The following is a 20,519-nucleotide window of genomic DNA, read 5'->3' on the forward strand; positions in this document are numbered from 1 at the left end:
TGTAATGCCAGACTAGATAGCACGCAAAGTGCTTCCAATGAGCAAAGAACAGCTGGTTAGAACACAATAGTCCTCTGTCACAAGAGCTTGGAATTTATTTTGTGTGAGCAGGACTGCATATAGATTATCAGAAGTACCTGTCAGATAAATTACCTGTGGGAACCACTCGGAGTCCCCGAGTGCTTTGAGGAATGTTGCCTCAGAGTCAGTAGGAATGGTGCTGGGAACACAAGCTCTCATCAGCTTTTTAAAGCTCGCCTTTGTCTGCCGGATGTCACTGAATTCAACAGGAACAAATTCACAATTCAAAGCAAAATCAAGTTTGAACCCCTGTATGAAAAGGACAATAGCAGATGTCATTTTAAAGGGAAGCATATTTTTCACTGACAGTCTCCTTAATCCCAAAGTCTTGCCTGCTTTATTGCTAAGTAATTAATTCCTCATGAAAAATTGGTGTAGTTAAACACCTGCCCAAGATAATAAAAAAATTACAATAAAAATCCTTGAAAAATGTACCACAATGAAGTACCCACTTATAACCATAACAGCAGAATGTACTGCACAACAGTCAGATTTTCAATAATAATTAGAATTATTCTAGCAGTAATCCTGGTGAAAAACCAAAGTCCAGTGACAATCTGTTCAGTTCCTCATATACAACATAGTGTACTTCCTTTAACATTTTTAAAGCTAATCAACAATAAACAAATAAAAATGAAAATATCTGTACGGATGACATATGAAGAGTGCAGGACACATTTTGGGAGTTCAATAAAGCAGAAAAAAGTAACCCCCACACCCAAAAAGAAGCCCCATGAGTGCAAACCAGCTGAGTCATCCAAACCATCACTGGGCATTGAGGGAGTTGTTTGGCTGAAGTACCTTGTTCAGCACAGAGCAGCAGCTGGATGGTTTTCCTAGCAGAATTCCTCATGTTTTATTTAACTTACTGCAATTTAGCAATTAGAGAGGAGGACTGAATTAAGAGAACAAGTTAGCTGAAAAAAAACCCCCACCAAAACCCAGTGGATTATGATGAAAAGGATAATATGGAGAAGATTATTAGGAAAAACAATTCTCATGTATGAACGATCACTGAAGAGATTCATGCCAAACTTTTTGAGTTTTCTTCAGACATTGCTTTCATTGAATTAAACTTGGCCTGCAAATAATCTTCATTACGCTCCTTCATGGAATGCCAATTGAAAATGTAGGAAAGTGAAAGCCTGGTTTTAATTCTGTTTATATTTGGCATGGTTCAAAAATAAATTCAATAACTCAACAATGGCAAGTTGTAATAATGCACGGCAAAAGCAACTGAGGAAAGTAGCACCATTTCTTCAAAATGTTGTATATTTCTGTTTGCTTCATCAGTTTATGTGATGTGGTATTTAGCAGAATAAAGCAGTAGTTTCTGCTACACAGCTATAGATGCATGACTGAACTCTTCATTTATCATTCATTAAGAAATCAAATAAATAGAAACAGTGATTATTAGTGGAAAATATTGATGCATTAAATCTATGTAATGGATGCATTATTCTGGTACAGCATGTCTCCTCCACCTCCTGATAGAACATACTTTCAGAAAAAAAAATGGATAGTGATGTGTTTTCCTACTATCAATAATGGGTTTTGGACCTTTTGTATTTCAAAAAATACATTTCTATTTTATGTATGTTCACATTTTGAATAAGAAAGTAGAAAAAAACCTGTTTTCTTAATCTCAGAATGCAGAGATTTAAAAAATCTGAAAACATTTTCAGAAAAGAAGTAAAACTACTAAGAATTAGAGGATAGCTGCTTTTCAAACAATTGCATCTAAAACATTAAAATCTATCAACTAATATGTACAAAACTGTAGACATCATGGTCCTTCCCATGTAACCAAATCAGGAATTCTGGGCTGGCCTTATTTTCATCAATTTGGCTTTATGTGAATTCAGTGCTGCCCACAGTAATGAAGGTTTCCTTCTCTTTTAATTGCTCCCCCAGCTAAAAACATTTTTGTTTCTTTCATAACATATTTCTATGTTATCTTAAGTACCATTTACTCTTTGCAACAACATGAGAATAATTAAACTCAACCAAATAAAAACTACATTACACATTTAAAAAAATTTAAACTGTCATTACCCGTAACTGAGATTTTTCTCCAAATATATAGAGGGCTGCTTGTCTTCTCAGCAGCTGGCTTTGCAGGAAGGAGCTGCTGCTGTAGGGAGGGGTGTTATCCTTCCCTGCAAGCCTTGCACCAACATCAATGAATGGAGTCTGAGTGTTGATAAATCGGTTGCTTGAACGAAGACTCGCCCATACACCTTCATAAGGATGAAGAATATTTAAAAAACACTTTGCGTGAGGCACTGGAGACCATAATTACTGAGACATATGCTTAAATGTGTCACATGCATCCCTCACAGGACATAATTAACAGCATGTACTGGAAAGAAGTAGATTTGTAACAAAAATTGTCAAAACCATCCTACTGCATTGTTGTTTAACCTCAGACTCTCACCTAACTCTGCTTCCTACTGCAGAGAAAAGAGTTGCTGTGATATCAGTAACACAGTGATAAATAAATGACAATTTGCAAATAGCAATGTCCATGTAAATGCATGGAAATGAAATTTCTAGAGGGACATAAATCAGGAAAGTGCAGAAGTCCCAAAGCTGGCAACAACAGAAGTGCAGTGGGATGGGCAAGCAGCAATCCTGGAATGGCATCCCACCAACAGCCAGCAGCACTCTGAGTGTGCCCAGGGCACACCCTGCTGCTGCTGCTCCACTGGCACTGCTGGGGGAAACTCCTACAGCACACAGCCATGCTCTCATCTCATCCTGCTTGAGTATATTTTGCTGATTTTAACATAAGAAATTAGCAATTTTTAATCTGATTTTTAAAATCAGATTGCCAAGGCCTGTTTAGTGCTAGAAGAAAAGACAAGCAGTAAATATTTTCCTGTTTCTTGTTCCTCAATTAATAACCAGGATTTAGTGAGATTGTTTTTTGCGTGTGCAATGTGAGGCATGTGAAAGGTATTGGATTCTCAGAGTATGAATAGCACTACTTAAAAATCAAATCCCTTAAAGTACACTAAATTTGGTGTCCAAATGGCAGTGTGAAATTCTTTATCCCAATATGCAGTAAATCAGATTATCAGAAGAGACTCTTGTCCATAAATCTGTAAAGCAAGATATCCAAAAGAGGCACCAGAAATACCTCACAGTATTAGAAATTTAGATACCACAGGACCAACACCCACCCCTCTTCAGGAAAATCCAACAATGTGCATAGTTAACATTTCTTGCACAGAAGAAAAAAGATACAGATAACAGTAAATTCCACTGAGATAGCTCAACTAGCAAAATAATTTTATTCTAGTTTTTAGAAGCAGGATTGTGTTTCTATTAAAAAGTAATTCTGTACAGTAACTCTCAACAGGGACTTGTCTGTACAGCTTAGCTTGTCTGCCTGTCTGGCTGCTAGTCTGAGATGTGAGGAGATGAACTGCAGCAACTCAGAGTGGCTGGCAAGGAGTTCTGGGCAGTAACACCTCTCAAAAGCTCCCACTTCACAGCCAGCCACTTGTATAAAACACCTCAAGTAGTTAAGGAGTGTGCTTAGTACAAACTTTTATTCCATGTCTCAGCTACTACATGTGAAATAATAGAGACTTCAGCAAGCAGAAATCACAGCAAACACTTAATAAGGGAAAGAAATTCTAATTCATTTGGTATGAAAAATGCAAGCTCCAACACAAACTGCTGTCCCCAAAGATGTAAAGCACCAAAATACAGAGACACTTTGGAGCATTTCACAAATGCACCCATCATCAGCACTCATGGCACATCAAAAGCAACAAAACTGGCTACAAGTACATGCAGATGAACATGTTTACCAGCATGGATAGCAGTTATTAAAAGACACAATTATGTTTCTATTGTACTTATGCTAGTACTTTATTTTTGTTAGTAGTATCTTATGTATTACTGTATTATTATGACTTCCTGATTTGACAGCAATCAATTTTCCCCTGTTAATTAATATTAATAATAACTATGGAAATAAATGAATTTACTAGAAAATAGTGTTTCTTAGCTATTTTACTAAAGCAGGAATACTAAACTCTTTCCCAGAATTGATTTTTGGCTGTTTAAATTTTTCACACAGAAAATTTTCTACATATCACTCTGTGTTACATCATTGACGCTGTGCACACAATCGGTGAAAAACCTCCAAAACATAAATCCACAACCCTGAGCTAGAACCCCCAAAATTTTGTTAATGCAGAAACAAGGCTTTCTGTCAGTATCACTTTAGAATGAATTAAGACATTGTAGCAGAAGATGGTAGAAAAGAATGGGCTTTCAGGACACAGAATACAGTACCTTGGTGGACTCTCTCCTTAGTTGCTGATTTGGAATTTGAATGAGTGAAACATTTATCTCTGTACCCAAGCACTGGCAGATAACAGTTAAGACAGAAGGAGGAGGAATGGAATGCACATTGCAGCGAAACACATTGCAGGAGAGAAGAAAAGGGTTACTTATTAATTTCCAAAGATCTAGTATATATTGCATTTCTTTACAGCACATGATTTATCAGACAGCATGAATCTCAGGCATCACAAGACAAAACATCAATCAAGCCACAAAACCAATATAAAATGGGAAGGAGGTATCCATTTATCAAACAGGAATAATTTCCATTGTCATTGCAATAGCTTCAGACATGTTGCAAAGCCACCATGTGTTTTTCCATAATTATAATACCAAAGGAAACATAATGATTAAATAATCCTGTTGAATAATTTATTGGAAGTTTCTACCCAGCTGGAAGTTAGTTTAATTAAAAATCCCAATATTAATGCCTGTTACAAAAAGCTGGTTTAGTCTAGGGGCATTAAGTGTAGAATTTGATGGACCTCAAAATTAAAGCAGAATGCAAGATATTAGTTCTATACACCTACAAACATTTTAAAAAGCCTGTGTACAAGTATATAATTTAGAAAACATGTAATATCTACCACAGAAAGAAATCTTCTCTCCCCTTGCAAAAATCATCATTTTCTGTGGGAGCCTTATGTGTTTATCAGTGCATTTATCTTTGGCTCAAAACCCACATCAACATAACTGAGTCCTTTTAATACAAATATTCTATTAAATCATACTCAAAATGTTAATGTTTCCTGCTTTGGAAATAATTCTCTGAGCTGGATCTAAATTTTGAAATTATAAATATCCTAGTACTTCTCCAATAGTGGCAAAACATACTGAGGAAACTTCTTATTCTGCTAAATTGCACAGCAATTCCAGATAAGAAGTACTGCTCTGCAGAAGCACATTATAGTCACAAAGGAAGGAAGAGGACAAGCTATGTCTTTTGAGTGAACTTAAAATTCTCATGAAAAGTATTAACCAAGAAAAGGTCAAAGAATGAAAATATAGTATGAAATGTAAGTATTTGACCGAGTATTTCAGATCAAAACCAGCTTGACTGAGCTTTGGGCAGATGCTTTGTGACAATGTTCCAGATAAAGTAAAAAAATCATACTTGACACAGACACAAATATTCAGAACAACTGATGAGTGTTCAGAACAGTGATTGTTTTAAAAAACTAGAACTAGTGTTCACACACTGGAACATACATTCCAACTTGTATTTTAAAATTATATGTATTACATGGTCTGGCACAAAAAAAAAAATAGAAAATGTAATTTTCTACTGGTGTGTCTTAGCTGAACCTGGCTTTTGAGCCTTGGTATGTGTGATAATAAACACAAGGAAAGAAAAGAGCGGTTCAGAATCCAAACCACAAAACCACTGCTATTGTATTTTGCACAGTGTATAATCCATAGCTGCCTGCTGCTTCACATGTGAAATACATCTAGCTGAGAAAAATTAGTGAGGAACTTTGTGATAATGGATTTGAGAACGATTTTTGAGATTTTATAGATTTTATATACTGTGTATTTTTGAATTTCTTTTAAAATAATTGTGACAGTTAATCTACAAAAACCCTAGTGTTTACTTCTCTGCAGGGAGATATTCCCTTTCTCTGTTCCCTCTTCCCCTGTCAACTTCTCACCTTCCCCAGGGCTCCCACTGTACTTGTCAAACATTCTCATGTTTCAGCAAAGCCCTCCTGCATCCTGCTGAACTGTGAGCAGACACCTTTCAGAGACACAGGGCAGGTGTGGCAGAGATCCAGCAAGACACTAGATAACTTCCTTGCCCTCCTGATCACTGCTGAAATTCAGCCAAGGGATTCCAATGTCCAATAAAACAACACGTCTGTCACCTCATACTGCCTTTAGGCTCCTTTTTAATTCTTTGAGTAGCAACAAACTCATCCCATCACATTTACCACGAACTCTAATCCTAGAAACCAGCAGCACTTATTTCAGTAGCCCCTTGATCTTCCACCCATCAACCAGAGAGCTCTCCCTGACTCACCTGCAGCCCCTTCTCTCAGCAGCACGGGGCTGCTGGTGCTTTTGTGCTGCACAAGGGGATGGAGCAGGACCAAAGCAGTGCTGGCAGCCACCAGCACTGCCACTGCTGCAGGCTCAGCCAGGCTGGGCACGGCACCATTTACCAGCAGCTGCAGCCATCACCCCCTCCTGCCCTCTCCAGCCCCCTCACCCACACCAGCAGCTGCATTCATCTCCTGCTACAGCACAGCAACCACACAGTGAGCACAGAACATCAACAAAACTCTCAGACAAGAAAGATGCATTTCCTGTGATTAATGCAAATGCACAGAATTCCTATGATTAACGAAAATTCCCCAGTCTTTGGTGGTCCCATGTCCTCTCCTGCCCTTCCTCTTTTCCTTTCTGCCATAATTCTCACATCACTTCCCAATACATCCCTGAGCATTTTCCTTCCTCCCCTCCCTCTCTGTTATTCCTTCCTTCATTTCCATAATCCCATCCCACCTCTTCTGGAAGTTTTTCTCCACAAGGTATTTTTATCCTTCCTCATATGAGCTACAGGTCTTGTATCCCACAAGAAGATTTAGGCTGCAATGGACCTACGCAGGTCAATGTAAATCTGACTAATTTCAGATGCTAAAAGTATCTAAAGAGAAGAAAAACAGCATTTATATGCTTAGAAATATCTGTCAAAGGAGCCTTCATGGCTGAAAATGTAATAAATCGAATATAAAATGCTCTCTTTTATGGAATGGATTAATCCCTATTGTAACAAACCTGTATTTCCAAAATTTGGTGTGCTAATTTATGTTGCACATTAAAAAAAATCATAACTTCATCAGACTAGAAGTGTACAAGTAGATGGAATCCCCCTAACAGAAAGAAATGTTCTTGTAGAAATGACACTGATGAGCTCCCGTGTCTAGGAATAACTACCTCCAAAAATGTACTTTATCTCCCTACCTACTACACTTGGTCATGTAACTCCCTACTACTCAGAGTAAAATTATTCACAGATTACTTGTAATGTTATGAAGCATCAGCAAAGCTTCAGACACATATTGGAATAATTTGTAATTGCAGATTCTAAAGCCTATAAAATTCTTACACAAAATTGTGCATTTTCAGGCCATACATAGGAAAATTTAAAATATGTATTAATCCAAAATTATTTAGAAACATAATTCCTGAGTGCTTATTTTTTCAGTAATTCCAACATGAAACCAACTTTATTTCAATGGTAAGTAAAGAATTTGAACAGAAATTAGATAATATTGTGTACCGAGGCCAATCTAATTTCTGTTTTGTTGTTTCACAGAGCAATGAATCAATAATAAGTATAATTATTTTTATTTCACTAACAGTTTTCATCATTTATTACTTCAAATAATAGACTTTGAGCTAGTCTTACTAACCTCCTCGAGCAAAGCTATTGGATACATTTACATCCAAATGTCCTGGCACTACCTGCTTAAACACAGTGGACATTCTTGAAGCCCTCGTTTCAGTGCCTAAAGTCAGCCAAAAGAAGAATAGAAGATTAAAAAAGCTACAGTGTTAACCAGACTAATACTTAATATGACTGATAAAATGCCATTTTTCACCCAATACAGCTAATTCTTGCCAATCTTGTACTTTAGATTTAGGTTTTAACACAAATGTCTACGTTGGCAACAGTATGGAGGTGTTAGATACAGCTAAGCAATCAACATATTTTACAATAAATGAAGCAAAGCACACACATTTTGGGATAGCGTTACTTTACAAGAAAAGCCACTGTTTGGCAGTATTAGGCCAATTACAACTAAATAAGACAAGACAGACACAATTTCAAGTCACACAGTCCTTCCTGACACGTTTGGGTTATTCTCACCTAAACCTCACCAGGTTTCATCATAAAATAACTGAAAGAAAACATGGATTAATTTCTTCATGGCTCCACCTAGCCATAGCTCAAACAGTGTATTTTGAAGGAGTTTTCACTGCAAAAAGAGCTCTATTTGGGAATTACATTAGTATAAACCCATTATGAGTATGTAAAGCATAAAGAGGTCTCCATGCCTTCCACTGCTGCTGCAGCTAAACTGTGTCAGCTGTTATGATCTTGCAACCTCATACTTTCTCATTATACAAAACAGAGCAGATTTTGCCTCATTATATATAATAGAGCAGATTTTGCATCCTTTAAAATCTGGTAGTCTTTTATTCAATATACAGTTTATACTTCATTAGTTATAAAATACTTTACTGGCAGACTAATACTGAAAATATTTCAGGAAAGATTATAAGCCTCCTTTACACAGAGAAACATTCACTGAAACTAAGAGTGAACAGGCTACCTGGAAAGCCTAACAATAATGAAACAACAGAATTGATATGGAACATTGAACTAGCAGCAAATCAAAGTCACTCAGCTTAGCCAGAGAAGCAATTTTACCTGGAGACAGAGCAATGGTGGGGCTGACAGTGAGGGTATTGCTGCCATTCCTTTTGCAGTGGACGGATATCACATTCAGCAAGGCTTGAAGGTATTTCTCCTGCTCTATACTGCTTGAAGATTCTAGAGAAGTGGGGGCTAGAGTCACAAGAAGAATGGAATACATGAAAAAAGAAAACCACAATTTGTAAATGCACAGAATAAAAGGCTTACTGTGTAAAGCAGAGCATTGAAAATGTCCTAGTTTGCCAGTCAAAGGTTCAAAAAGCCTCTCCTTTGATGACAAGCTGTTCATCACCTGGCTGCACAGCAGGATCCAGCAAGGTTCTCTTGCATTCCACAGAAAGCTGAACTTCTGAAACTTTTACCTCATGGTCATTACATAAAACATTCATCACTAGCCATTATACCATCAGCACAAACTGAAGATCATGCAGCTTTCCCTTCACTCTCCAAACAAAAAGTTACATTTCTAAGTTTGTGCTACTGTCAGCAAAACGTGCAGAGAACACACAACTGTTTCTTTTGCAAAAGTAAGTTAAAACCATACTCAATCAGATCTTCCTCATTCCAGAAAAGGAAGGTTACTTACCTGTACTTGGATGTTCCTTGCCCATTAAGAAAGTTAAGAAACCATTAACAAAACACAGAACCCTCAAAAATAAGAAAAACAAATAATCCCAACCACTGTGGAATCCCAGCCATGAGCTCCACCCATTGTGTCCAGGTGCAAGGACCTAAGGAAAGCAGATGAAGCTCAGGCCCTGGGCCATAGCACGATGACAAAATAGTGCTCAATATCAATGAGTGTTCAGTATCAATGAGTCAGTTTATATTTTTTCAAATACCAAACAAAATTTTTGGAATTCCAGTTTATTGCAGCCACCTTTGGACTGACTATAGTGCAAAAGTTTCATAGCTGCTTAAACCAAGACTTGCTATCTTGCTCACAAGAGCCAACATTTGAAATAAGAGACAAAGAATTTGATTGAGCACATTCTGACAAAACACAACGCTAATTTGTAAATAGTTTTCTCTAACGATGATCCAATCAGATTCTATGCTGGAGACTAATAGACAGTAAGCTAATTAGCTGGAGGTGGCAAAAGAAATTTTAAAATAGAAGTTAGTATCTGAATTGAAAGTACAATTACGTTGTTATGATGTTTCCTGCAGGATACATCATGCTGTTTCTTTCTGACCAAGTGGAAAAAGCCTGAGCAGGAATATTATTTTCTCTTCCACTCCTAAGCAGGATTTACACATCCTGAAATCTACTGGAATGATTTCTGGGTTCCCTAGCCCGTGAAATAATACTACGAGAAGTCAATTTAGGTCTTAACAATTTAGTTAAATTAAAAGAAATGAACTTTCTAAATGAAAGGATAATTTCTGTTCCTCTTGCACTTACAAAGGTTTATTTTGTGAAGAATATTGTGTGTGTTCTAGAAAACAGCTTGACTTGCATCAAAGTCTGTCATTGAACCAAGCACAATCCAGAATTAAAGACTGAGGGCAAAAATGTCCTTGTGATGGTTCAGAGATGGAAAATTTGCCCCTTCATCCTTCCCACAACTCATCTCATCTCATCACAGGAGCATACAGAGGTGACTCAAAGCATTGACCCCCACCAGCACAGGGATTCCCATGAAACCACCACTTTTCATGTCCTGTATCACATGTGAAGGTCACCACAGCAACATGGACTTAAACAAAAGATGGGGAATGGAGATCCCGGTAGCAATTTTATCCCACTCTAATTTTGGTTCTATCTCAGGGAAGAAATGCATTGCTCAGCCCTGCAATGCTAATATGTGCTTTATATGCCTGGTCACAGGTTGCTCCATCTTTATCTTACAAGTCCTAATATAATCAATAACTCAGCCTGAACCAAGATAACTGTTTTCTTGGATAGTGTTACTACATCCAAGAAACATAAATTATCTTACCATAGGGTAGCTGACCAATAAATGCTAATTTAGGTGTAGAATGTCATATTTAGAGCTACAGTGCTCTGCAACAAAATTCCCAGAGGTCAAAGTAATTCAGAAACCAACTTGCAAGTTTCAAAGGACCATTTCAAAAGACCTATATACTCTCCATTTCATATCTGAACATCTGTTAATAATTTTGTTTTGGATAGACATTAGAAAACACAATTCTGTTGCACTTTGGTTCCACACAGAAATTAAGTACTGTGCATAATTTCTCTAAAAATATGTTCTGTGCTTCTTATATAACACATTGAGCTCCAACTATGCTCTGAAAACTTGCGTAATACAGCACGTAACAGGAAATCACAAAAATGTTCACTAAGTTCCAGCAGGCCCTCCTTGTTTCTCTGTATCAATCCAGAACCAACCAATAAAAATCTACTCCTATTTAGGAAAGAATGAATTTGTCAACTTGAATTTAACTTCAGATTATCTTTGTCCTCTTAGTTTGCTTCACAATGCCTTTTTCATTATAGACTTTCCTTCACTGCACACAATTCCTGCTGAGGCAGCTGTGTACAACTACCTTTGCTGATCAGTTTTGTTTCAACAAGCTACAACTTCATTAAGAATAAGATAAACACCTTAGAAATACTCTCCATTTTCTTCACACTTTAAAAGGAGCAGCAACTCCAGAATCAAGTATCTGTCAGACACAGTTACTGTCAATCCATTTATCTACTCTGTAATATTCTGGTGGACATATGGCAATATAAAAGGCAATACATAGCCTTTATATAAAATTAAGAAATCATCAGAAAACTACTACAGAAAACATCAAAGTGTTTGTCTTTACATAATTTTGAGATTAGTTCTGCAGATTTTTTCCATATTCTCTATTTGTACCAGGTTAAAGATTCCCCATCTGTATTTCAGCCACGACAATCAGTATTAAATCAGTTGAAGACAAACACTTGAATTGCCATGCCTGGGATTCACACCATAAGGATGTGGAAAAACTGGTGTAGCCATTAGCTTTGACGGCTGCTGTGTCAACTACTGATGGTACTTCACTCATTCATTTTATTAATACTTTCAACAAAAACACATTAGATCAATTTCAGTTCATTGCCTTCATTGCTCATCACTCCAACTAAAAAATGCTCCCACAAAACACTGAAGAGATACAGTCAGTGTTATAGCAATGAATATTCAGCAGATAATTAGTAATTCACAAATTAGCCTTAATAGTCAGTCCAGACACTGTCTAACATTAAAAACATTTTTCCAATATCTTTGAAGCAATGAGATTTTAAAGGTGCATTTGATACACACAAAACCTCAACATGTAAAATTACCCTTAAAACTAAGAAAAACATCTTTTTCATAAAGGTATTCTGTGAAGGAAAAATTATGGAGGATTATGCAAAAAATATTTAAATAATAATCATCAAATTGCTTTTATGGCACTTGTATGTGAGTGTACAGTATGCTTTTTATAGGTTTTGAAAAATTCTATAGCACACACTTGAATAGAGTCAAAACTTTTAGTTGCACTTTAGCCATTACTGGGGAGATATGCAAACATAAACAGGACTTAAGAATCTCTTTGATACCTTAATGAGTTTCTGGTACTTCAATTTGACCTCACATTTCCTTTTCCTCCAAAAAGAAAAATTATGGCCTAATTCTGGAATAATTTCTAAACAACTATCCATTTGATTAAAGAAAATACTGACTCATTCTTGGCATGAAGTTAACTGTGAAAAAGCTATTAGCATGAATTGGAAATCCAGGCAGCCAGAAGTATCCTAAACACTGCCTGTGGATGATGGAACAAATGTTATTTCCAAAGTTATCCTAATATTATACCTATTGTAAATGCAGGCGAACCCAATGGGAAGAAATGATGATGTCTGACTCAATTCAGAAGGCTGAATTGTTTCTTTATTATAACTATGCTAAAATACATCAATATACTATATAAAAGGAGGATACTAAAACTACATACTATTTTCTCTGACTAATACAACCCGTGACCCTCTCTCAAGAGTCCATACCCAGGTGGGTTGGATTGGCCATCAGGCTCAAACAATCCTCACCAGAATCCAATCAAGCAATCACTCCAGGTAAACAATTCTCCAAACACATTACACATAGGAAAAACAAGGAGCAGAAATAGAAATTGTTTTTTCTTTCATTTCTCTCTGTGCACCTCTATGAAAATCCTGAGAGGGAGAGAAATGTGCTTGCCACATATACCCTTCTGAAAACTAACTATTCTGATATATCTTGTGCTGGTCCAATCTCTGTCCAAATTATTCACTCACATTTTTTGAACTGCTTTCACAGCATTCAGGATTTTGACACACAGTAACTAATAATATCAGATAACCACTTACACCCTGAGACTTCAGATTTGATCGAATCACTGATTTCCCTTTGGCAAAATCAGCATTTCCACGTGAGGTTCCTTCTACAGAGAGCCTGGCTGCATCAACTCACCCGTGGGATGCGTGTTCTGGGATTTGAAGAGGCCCACCACACTTTTTCCATAGAAGCCCCCAGACCTGAGGAGCAGAGTGCTGTTCTTCGTGTTCTTCCAGCAGACCACGGGCAGGCGGTTGTGGCGGTAGCAGCGAGCCACTCTCTGCAGGCTGCTGTCCTGCACAGACTGAGGCACCACCAGCAGCCCAGGATAGCTGCATCGACAGCAGAGGGGAAAAAAAAAAATAAAAATTGAACAATTAAAAGTGCTTTCAAAATGCTCGGCCATGAAAGAACAAATTCCTGAAATTACAAGCTGGAAACACATCTTAATGAAATACACCTTAATTGTCAGAATAACTTTTATTTTTAAAGTAATTTTTAGTCCAAGCCTAGTAGATATATTAATTTAAGCAAACTGCATTTTAAATAGAAATTGAATGACGAAAAAATTGTAAGACTATCATTACTAATCACTTTCCATTTAAGGTTACATTTTATTTGGTACTATTTTTCCTCTTAGCACATCTCTTATCTATCCCTATAATGAAGTTGTATTTTTAAGCCTGACAGAAAACAGAATTTTGAGGTACACAAATGATGCAGTAGTTCCATTTGGCAATTGTATATGAAATATGAGAACTGAAAGGAAAGAATGTTGGATTGCCTAAAGTATCACAATGAAAACAATAGTCTTTAGTTTATGGAAAAATATTTAAATTTTATAGTTGGAGTCCTTGCAATAGAGTGCTTGACACTACATTTTTGTGTTCTGTTAAAACACTGCAATGCACTGAGAGATTACGAAATTCACTGATATAATACCTTTAAAGATAGAAAACACAGCAAGATGGTAGTTTTATTTATGTTAGCAAAAGAAGGATTCAAGCAATATGAAATATGACTTTCCATTGCCTCCAAAAATTAAAAAATCAACTTAAGTGCCAATTTCATATGTTAAGAAGAAACTAAGATGAGGGACAAGAAACATCTGCTGCTTACTAAATAACTTTTATTACCTCTACAAGATACACTATTTCTGCAAATTCAATTCTTGGACATTTATTCAACTGTCCTCAGACAAAATAACTGTACATGGTATTTACGGTCTACACAGCAACTACAGTAATATAGTAGTAGGTAAATATTTATATCCTATGATTTGTAATTATTTGAGATAGGAAATATATTTTGAAAAAAAAAAGCCTAGAGAATATTAAAAACTCATGGTTTTAGGGGAGGAAAGGGTTGCCTGCATAATGTTCAAAGTATAATGAAAACGGACAGATTTCATGCCTTCCTCTGCATTGCACTCCATGGTCACTAAACAAAACCAGTACTCTAGACAAGTCAGAAAACAAGATAGGATCTAGTATATTCCTTCTGTGCCCTTCTTCCTGACAATTCCATTGTCCATAATGAAAGCAGTGACCAGCCCAAACTGGCTCTAGAGAATGCAAATATCTTCTGATATGACTCATGCAGATAGGCTTTTGTATTAAAAAGCATTTTTGTGGGCAGTGTCAGCAAACTACATCAGCTTTCACAACAATAAAAAAGGACTTGGTAAAACTGATGTGCTAAAACACAGCATGTGACTTTCAGCACATGACAAACTTTTAAAGTAAATACTTTCATGAAGTCAACTCTAACTCATACTTTTTAATTTGAAGAAAATAATTATTTATAATTCCTTCTGAAGCTTGCTTTTTTATTCAGGAACAGAAGAGATTCTAAATGCAAATCCATTAATGCAAATATACGTGCACGTGTCTCTAGTTTCAGCTACTTCAGTGGATTGACAAACTCACCTCCTGCAAAGGGAATACATCCTGTTCAGTGCAGTTATTCTCAAATATTCTGTTTTGGAGCGAGAAGAATTCGTGTTGATGGTCCCCAGCCCCAGTCGCTGATAGTCCCTGAAGCAGGCTCTTTCCACTAACTGCTCCATGGTTGATTTTTCTGATGCTTTCAGGGTACCACTGGTGTGCAGCTCGCTGTCATCTGAAACTAAAGGGAATCATCTTACTGGGGAGGCCAGAAGTTACACAGCAAACAATGCTACTTTCTTCCAAACAAGTTTGTGCTGCTCTCACTGATGAATGGCAAGGTCCAGGACATGCACACCACAGCTTACTGGATTTATAAACACTAAAATAGTATTTCAGTCAGCAAACCTGACTATAGCACCAGGCTACCTACTGTGCTTGTGACTGGCATGGCTGACATCTCTCTAGCTAAAATCCTAGAGAAAGTTATCTCACACATTCATTTGAAGACAGATAATCTTTCTTTACCAATTTACAAGTGCTTAATAGATTCCTTACTTGTTCAAGACAAAAATGAACTACACAATTTAAAAAAAAAAACTATCTTCAGAAGGCTTCAAATGTTTCAGTATTGTAATTTCACAAGAGATGACTGTTGGGTTCTGAATGTCTCAGTATCAGTGTCAAGCAGCAGCTTTCTTCAGCTGTGCATATCAGCTGCCCTCTCCAAAGCAGAAAAAACTTCAACCATGAGAGATAAAAAACTATGTCACAAGTTCAAACTACTCTGAAATTCAAGTCAAGCAAGGTCTTTGTACAAAACCTGCCACCTGCCTATTAGTGACACTTTCAACTATTTCCAAATACTTCTGAGAGCAGATTTACTGCTCACAGCATGTATCAGTTACTTGCTACCACCTCAAGCATTGAAATATGTGCCTATGAGACGTATTTCTTCATGGATGAGGCACTGAAAAGTATATGAGGATTTAAACTTAAAACAGGACTTCATAAAACTGGAATTTAAACTTACTTAGAAAATAAAAATTATGCTATAATTAACACTTTACTGGCAGTAGACAACATTCAGAATTTACAGAAGTAGTACCTCTATGATTTTTTTTCCTGTGCATCTTTAGCATAAAAGTTAAATTAAAAATTTTATTTGCCCTTTCAGCTAAAGAGAAAAAAATTCTCTCTTTGATCTAAATAATAAAGTTGAACACTCTGGATCTCTCCTCTTTTTTCTCTTTTTTCATATTTGTCATGGTAAAAGGAAGCCACACAACATCTGAAGTATGAAGTGCACTAATGAGAAATGAATTTAAATGAGCTTTAGAAATAATTCTTTTGGGTTATACAAAATCTTGGTATTTAACAGTTTTGAATGAAAAGCTGTAATTGACTCTAGATGAAGGTGAATTTTGTGAAATATTTTTTCCTAAATGGATTTGTCTTCCATGAAAGCAGGTACATTGGTGATCAGACTTTGCAAAACAGTCTCCTGTGCATAAAAAGCTAAACATAAGAGCTCCTATCCTTGAACTGAAGAGGGAGATGAAGATATTTTGCTGTCTGAAGTCTAATGATATTTATTTGATTTTGAAAAACTAAGAACTAATCCCTCTCTTTTACTGTTCTTGAGATATGTGTTTTCAAAAGAAGGTTTCACAGTCTCTTGTTTTATTGAACACACCCATGTGACCATAAGGAAAAGAATTTACTAATAATTGAGATATTCTAAACTCTGAAAACAAAGAGATGAGGAGGAATTTGAGGGAAATCAGATGGTCATTGGCAACAACTAACTACAGTACTGTGCCCAGTTTTCAAAATCACACTGCAAGTTATATGTGGGCTACCTAAAGAAGCCTGAGAAAAGAGCAATGAAGAGGATCAGAAATCCATCAAGACTAATAAAGAAAGAACTGAAAGAACTGCACAGATTTAACACTGAGAAGACAACAGAAAAATTATACAATAGGTCATAAATACATTATGCACTGCAATTAGAATGACAGCAATCATGCCTTCTATCTTTATATAGTGGCAGAGTCAGAAATGAAGGGTTTAAATTGCAGCAAGATGATGTTTAGTCCTGAATCTCAGAAATTTGTTTTCTCCAGCATTAAGGATGGTTTCAGTATTAGTATGAGCTGCCTAGAATTGTGGAACCTTTACCTGTAAAAGCTTTTAAGAAGTAGTCAGGCAAACACCTATGAGGAACAGACTGCAGTATGTTGATCTTGCCTTGGGGCAAAGAGTTGGACTACTTCATCTCCTGAAGTTCCTTCCAGCCCTATCTCTAACATTTCTTTTTTAAGTGCATCACTTGCTGTAGATAGTTTATTGTTGGCAGAGCTGCACAGCTTCCTATACTTCAGTTTTTGAGACTTGCAAACAAGTCAAAAACAAAGCCAAAGCCACAGCAGTCAATATAAAAGGAATTGCAGTGATTACTGCCTGTGGCTCCCTGCACTACGTCTGGAGCAAAGTCATTGCTGCTGACAGCTCCCTGCCCCTGATGTGCCAGTGCTGCATGGAGAGAAAAGCAAACTCAGCCTTTGGTCACCTTAACACATTCCCAGCCAAGACACCTGGAAAGCAGCAGGCCTAGAGACTCACAAGTTATACTTTTAGTTTTTTTTTTTTTTAAGAAAGGAAAAAAGCTTATACAGCACTTGTGTTCATGGAAGAATATTGTTGTTTTGTGCATCAGCAATGCAAAAACTCCGTAAACTTCTTCATCATCAAGAGACTATGAATACATAGGTTTGCTTGTGGTTGGTGGCTCTGGGTGAAGGACACAAAACCACCCCAAAATCACCTAGGACAGCTTAGCCTGCAGAATTGTTTCTGACCCAAAGAACAACATCAGAGCACATGGTAACCCAGCACTTCAGGAAGATGCTTGAAATACAATTAAGAACGTAATTTTTCAGCACTCTAAAGACACTCTGATTTCCAAAGCTTTCTTTTTGCCAATTTCTCATCACTTTATCTGGAATGAAAGAAGAGAAACAGTATTTTGAAGCTTGCCTGGAATGGCTTTCTTCCATTTCAGAGAGAGTAGAGGCTTCAGTCATGCTTTACACAACTTTCATACATCTGTTCCTAAGCCACATGAGCTGCCTTGCTCAGTGACAAAATATTAAACAGCAAAATTCAGCTTGTTTGATGTTTGAAAAAAAATTATCAGTGTTTGAAGAACACTTCATTATCTGAGATGCCTATGTTTTTTTTTAAAGATGGAATGCTTTGACAAAACAACACCTGTTTATGTACAGGAGAATCTGGTTCCCTCTAGTGGTTTATTATAAATTAGCAGTGGTCCAGATAAGGATATACAGACAGCAGCATATGGGAGGAAAAGAGGCTTTTTGGGGAAAGCCAAACTCCACACCATCATACAAATTACACAAAATGCCCAAACCTCTTTCTACCTTCTACCCCAAAATAATTTCAACCAAAAATATGGGAAGTGGTATTTTCAGTAGTAACGAGTTCTGCTGCTTTCAGAAATCATTTGTCAGTTCCACATCCACAAAAGTCCCCAATTTGCTCATTCTTGCACCTCACCAGTAACTGCTTCCTCATTAGAGGCTAGCTGCAGATGTCAGATGTCTAGAGATAAATGGAAGCTGCAGCATGCTTCTGTGCTGTTTCATCTCCACCAGCATGATGTAAAAATTATCTAAGAGATATATCTGAATAGTTTGATCATTAAAAAACAATCTAGTATTTTTCTGTACCATTGAATTAAGTCAACTTCCTCTTCTCATTGCAAAACACTCACTAAACGCACGGATTCGAAACCCTTCTCTTTCCTGTCTAGGAAAACCCTTCAACTTCTTGTTGAAGGTATTTCTCATTCAATACACCAGAATGGAAGAAGAACAGGACACATTTATTAACCAGCATGGATAAAGAAGTCACACTCTTACCAGAGATATCATCCTCTTCATTCCAGCCAGGCCGATTCCCTCTTTCCTCCACTATGGTGCCTGTTTTCTTCTTCAGTAAGTACTGGCGCCCAATTGTCATCTTCCCAGCACGTTTTGCTCCCTTCACAATGCTTTTGGAGAAGGTACTGTAAATCCAAAACAACAAAAGCATTTATCTGATTCCGCCTGATAGCATTCACAGATTTCTATGATGAGTGCAAATAGAATGGATTTAATAATCTTTCACTTAATACAATAACTATAAGCTTCAGAAAAATTGTTTCCTACATTAATTTTTAAACAAAAATTGTATTACTTTGAGATAAATTAGTATCTTTTTTTTTCCTACTGGTAATGAATAAGAAGATATCTTCCTTTAGTTTGTTTGGTTTTTTTTTTTTTTTTTTTTTTTACTAGTAATGTGATAAATCTAGAAAGTTGCCAAAGTAAAATCAGGAAAGATAGAAATTACCTTTACGATTTCATGACTAGCTTGGGATTCTATTTCCTGTGTCAACAATGCACTAATCAGCAGATGATCACAGGAGCTACCACTCTAGAATAGACTAATGATGCAGCTAGTCCAGTAAAAATTAACATGTAACAAAATTTGAAAGAGGACCCAAAACTCAAACTCTAAATTAAAAACCAGTAGGGGAAATGTACAGGTAAAATTAATCCTAATCAACACTAGACTGTAAGTGGCTAGGCTACTAATTATAAAGTAACACACAATTAATCTTTTTTCCATGTTGAGGTTGCATAGCTCAAGATGCTGCTTCTATTTAGTGTGTTAGGTTCTTGTACAAATCTACTGCAGCCAGAAGTTCAGAAAAATAACGTAATTCTTATCCCAAATAAACATCTGTATCCTACTAATCTATTTCTTCCTCAGGAAATACAAAGAGATGCAAAATAGCAATCACTTATTTTGACATGACCTCCACTTGTGCAGAGCTTTCAGGTTGTTCAGTGTGTAAGGATAATACAAGACAAGAACATCAGTAAAAAAAGAAAAGAAAAGAAGGCTGTACCGGAATGAAGTGTTCTTCTCTTTCTGTTTTGGGAGAATTATCTGTGGTGCTGTTTGCCCAGCTGCAAAGGCAAAAGTGCTGAAGATGGACTGAGGGTAACGGAACTTCGTCAATTGCTTCTTAAATATTTCCACCACTTCAGGACTGACTTCTTCATCAAATGCTACTTTAATTAACTGTGCATTAAAGACATGACATGTTAGAAACTGGAAAACATTCTGAGATTTTTGGAAATTGAAAGATTCTAAAATAGAGTAGCAAAATTCCCATACTTTCACAATATTATGCCCTTCAGAAAATACAAATACATGTACATATGTCTCATTTATTTTGACGCTATTATGCATTTTAAGAATTTTTTATTTCCTTTTTTAAATTTATGTCCTAATACTAAGGTATCTTCACTAGGCAGCATCTGGAATTCTCGTAAGATCAAATACAAAATATTTTGGTAAATCCAAGTATAGTGCTGG

The 20,519-nt window shown here is 36.6% G+C and overlaps 1 protein-coding gene across 4 annotated transcripts in view; it reads right to left on the reverse strand.

Moving 5' to 3' along the window:
• The window catches only part of SBF2 (SET binding factor 2), a 230,214-nt gene that overhangs the window by 22,861 nt on the left and 186,834 nt on the right, over positions 1-20,519 (reverse strand). For 2 of the 4 annotated variants that reach the window (XM_021529471.3, XM_021529470.3), the window contains exons 24-32: positions 20,047-20,222; positions 19,013-19,158; positions 15,111-15,309; positions 13,318-13,514; positions 8,879-9,016; positions 7,857-7,952; positions 4,393-4,464; positions 2,137-2,321; positions 154-330 (exon numbers count right to left, since the gene is read on the reverse strand). In XM_021529471.3, coding sequence (XP_021385146.2) covers positions 154-330; positions 2,137-2,321; positions 4,393-4,464; positions 7,857-7,952; positions 8,879-9,016; positions 13,318-13,514; positions 15,111-15,309; positions 19,013-19,158; positions 20,047-20,222 — 1,386 coding nt within the window. The remainder of the gene's footprint in view (positions 1-153; positions 331-2,136; positions 2,322-4,392; positions 4,465-7,856; positions 7,953-8,878; positions 9,017-13,317; positions 13,515-15,110; positions 15,310-19,012; positions 19,159-20,046; positions 20,223-20,519) is intronic. The other 2 variants (XM_021529472.3, XM_021529473.3) reach the window with 2 other exon arrangements.

Source organism: Lonchura striata, chromosome 6 (genome assembly GCF_046129695.1).
Source record: "Lonchura striata isolate bLonStr1 chromosome 6, bLonStr1.mat, whole genome shotgun sequence".
Classification (NCBI taxonomy): Eukaryota; Metazoa; Chordata; class Aves; order Passeriformes; family Estrildidae; genus Lonchura; species Lonchura striata.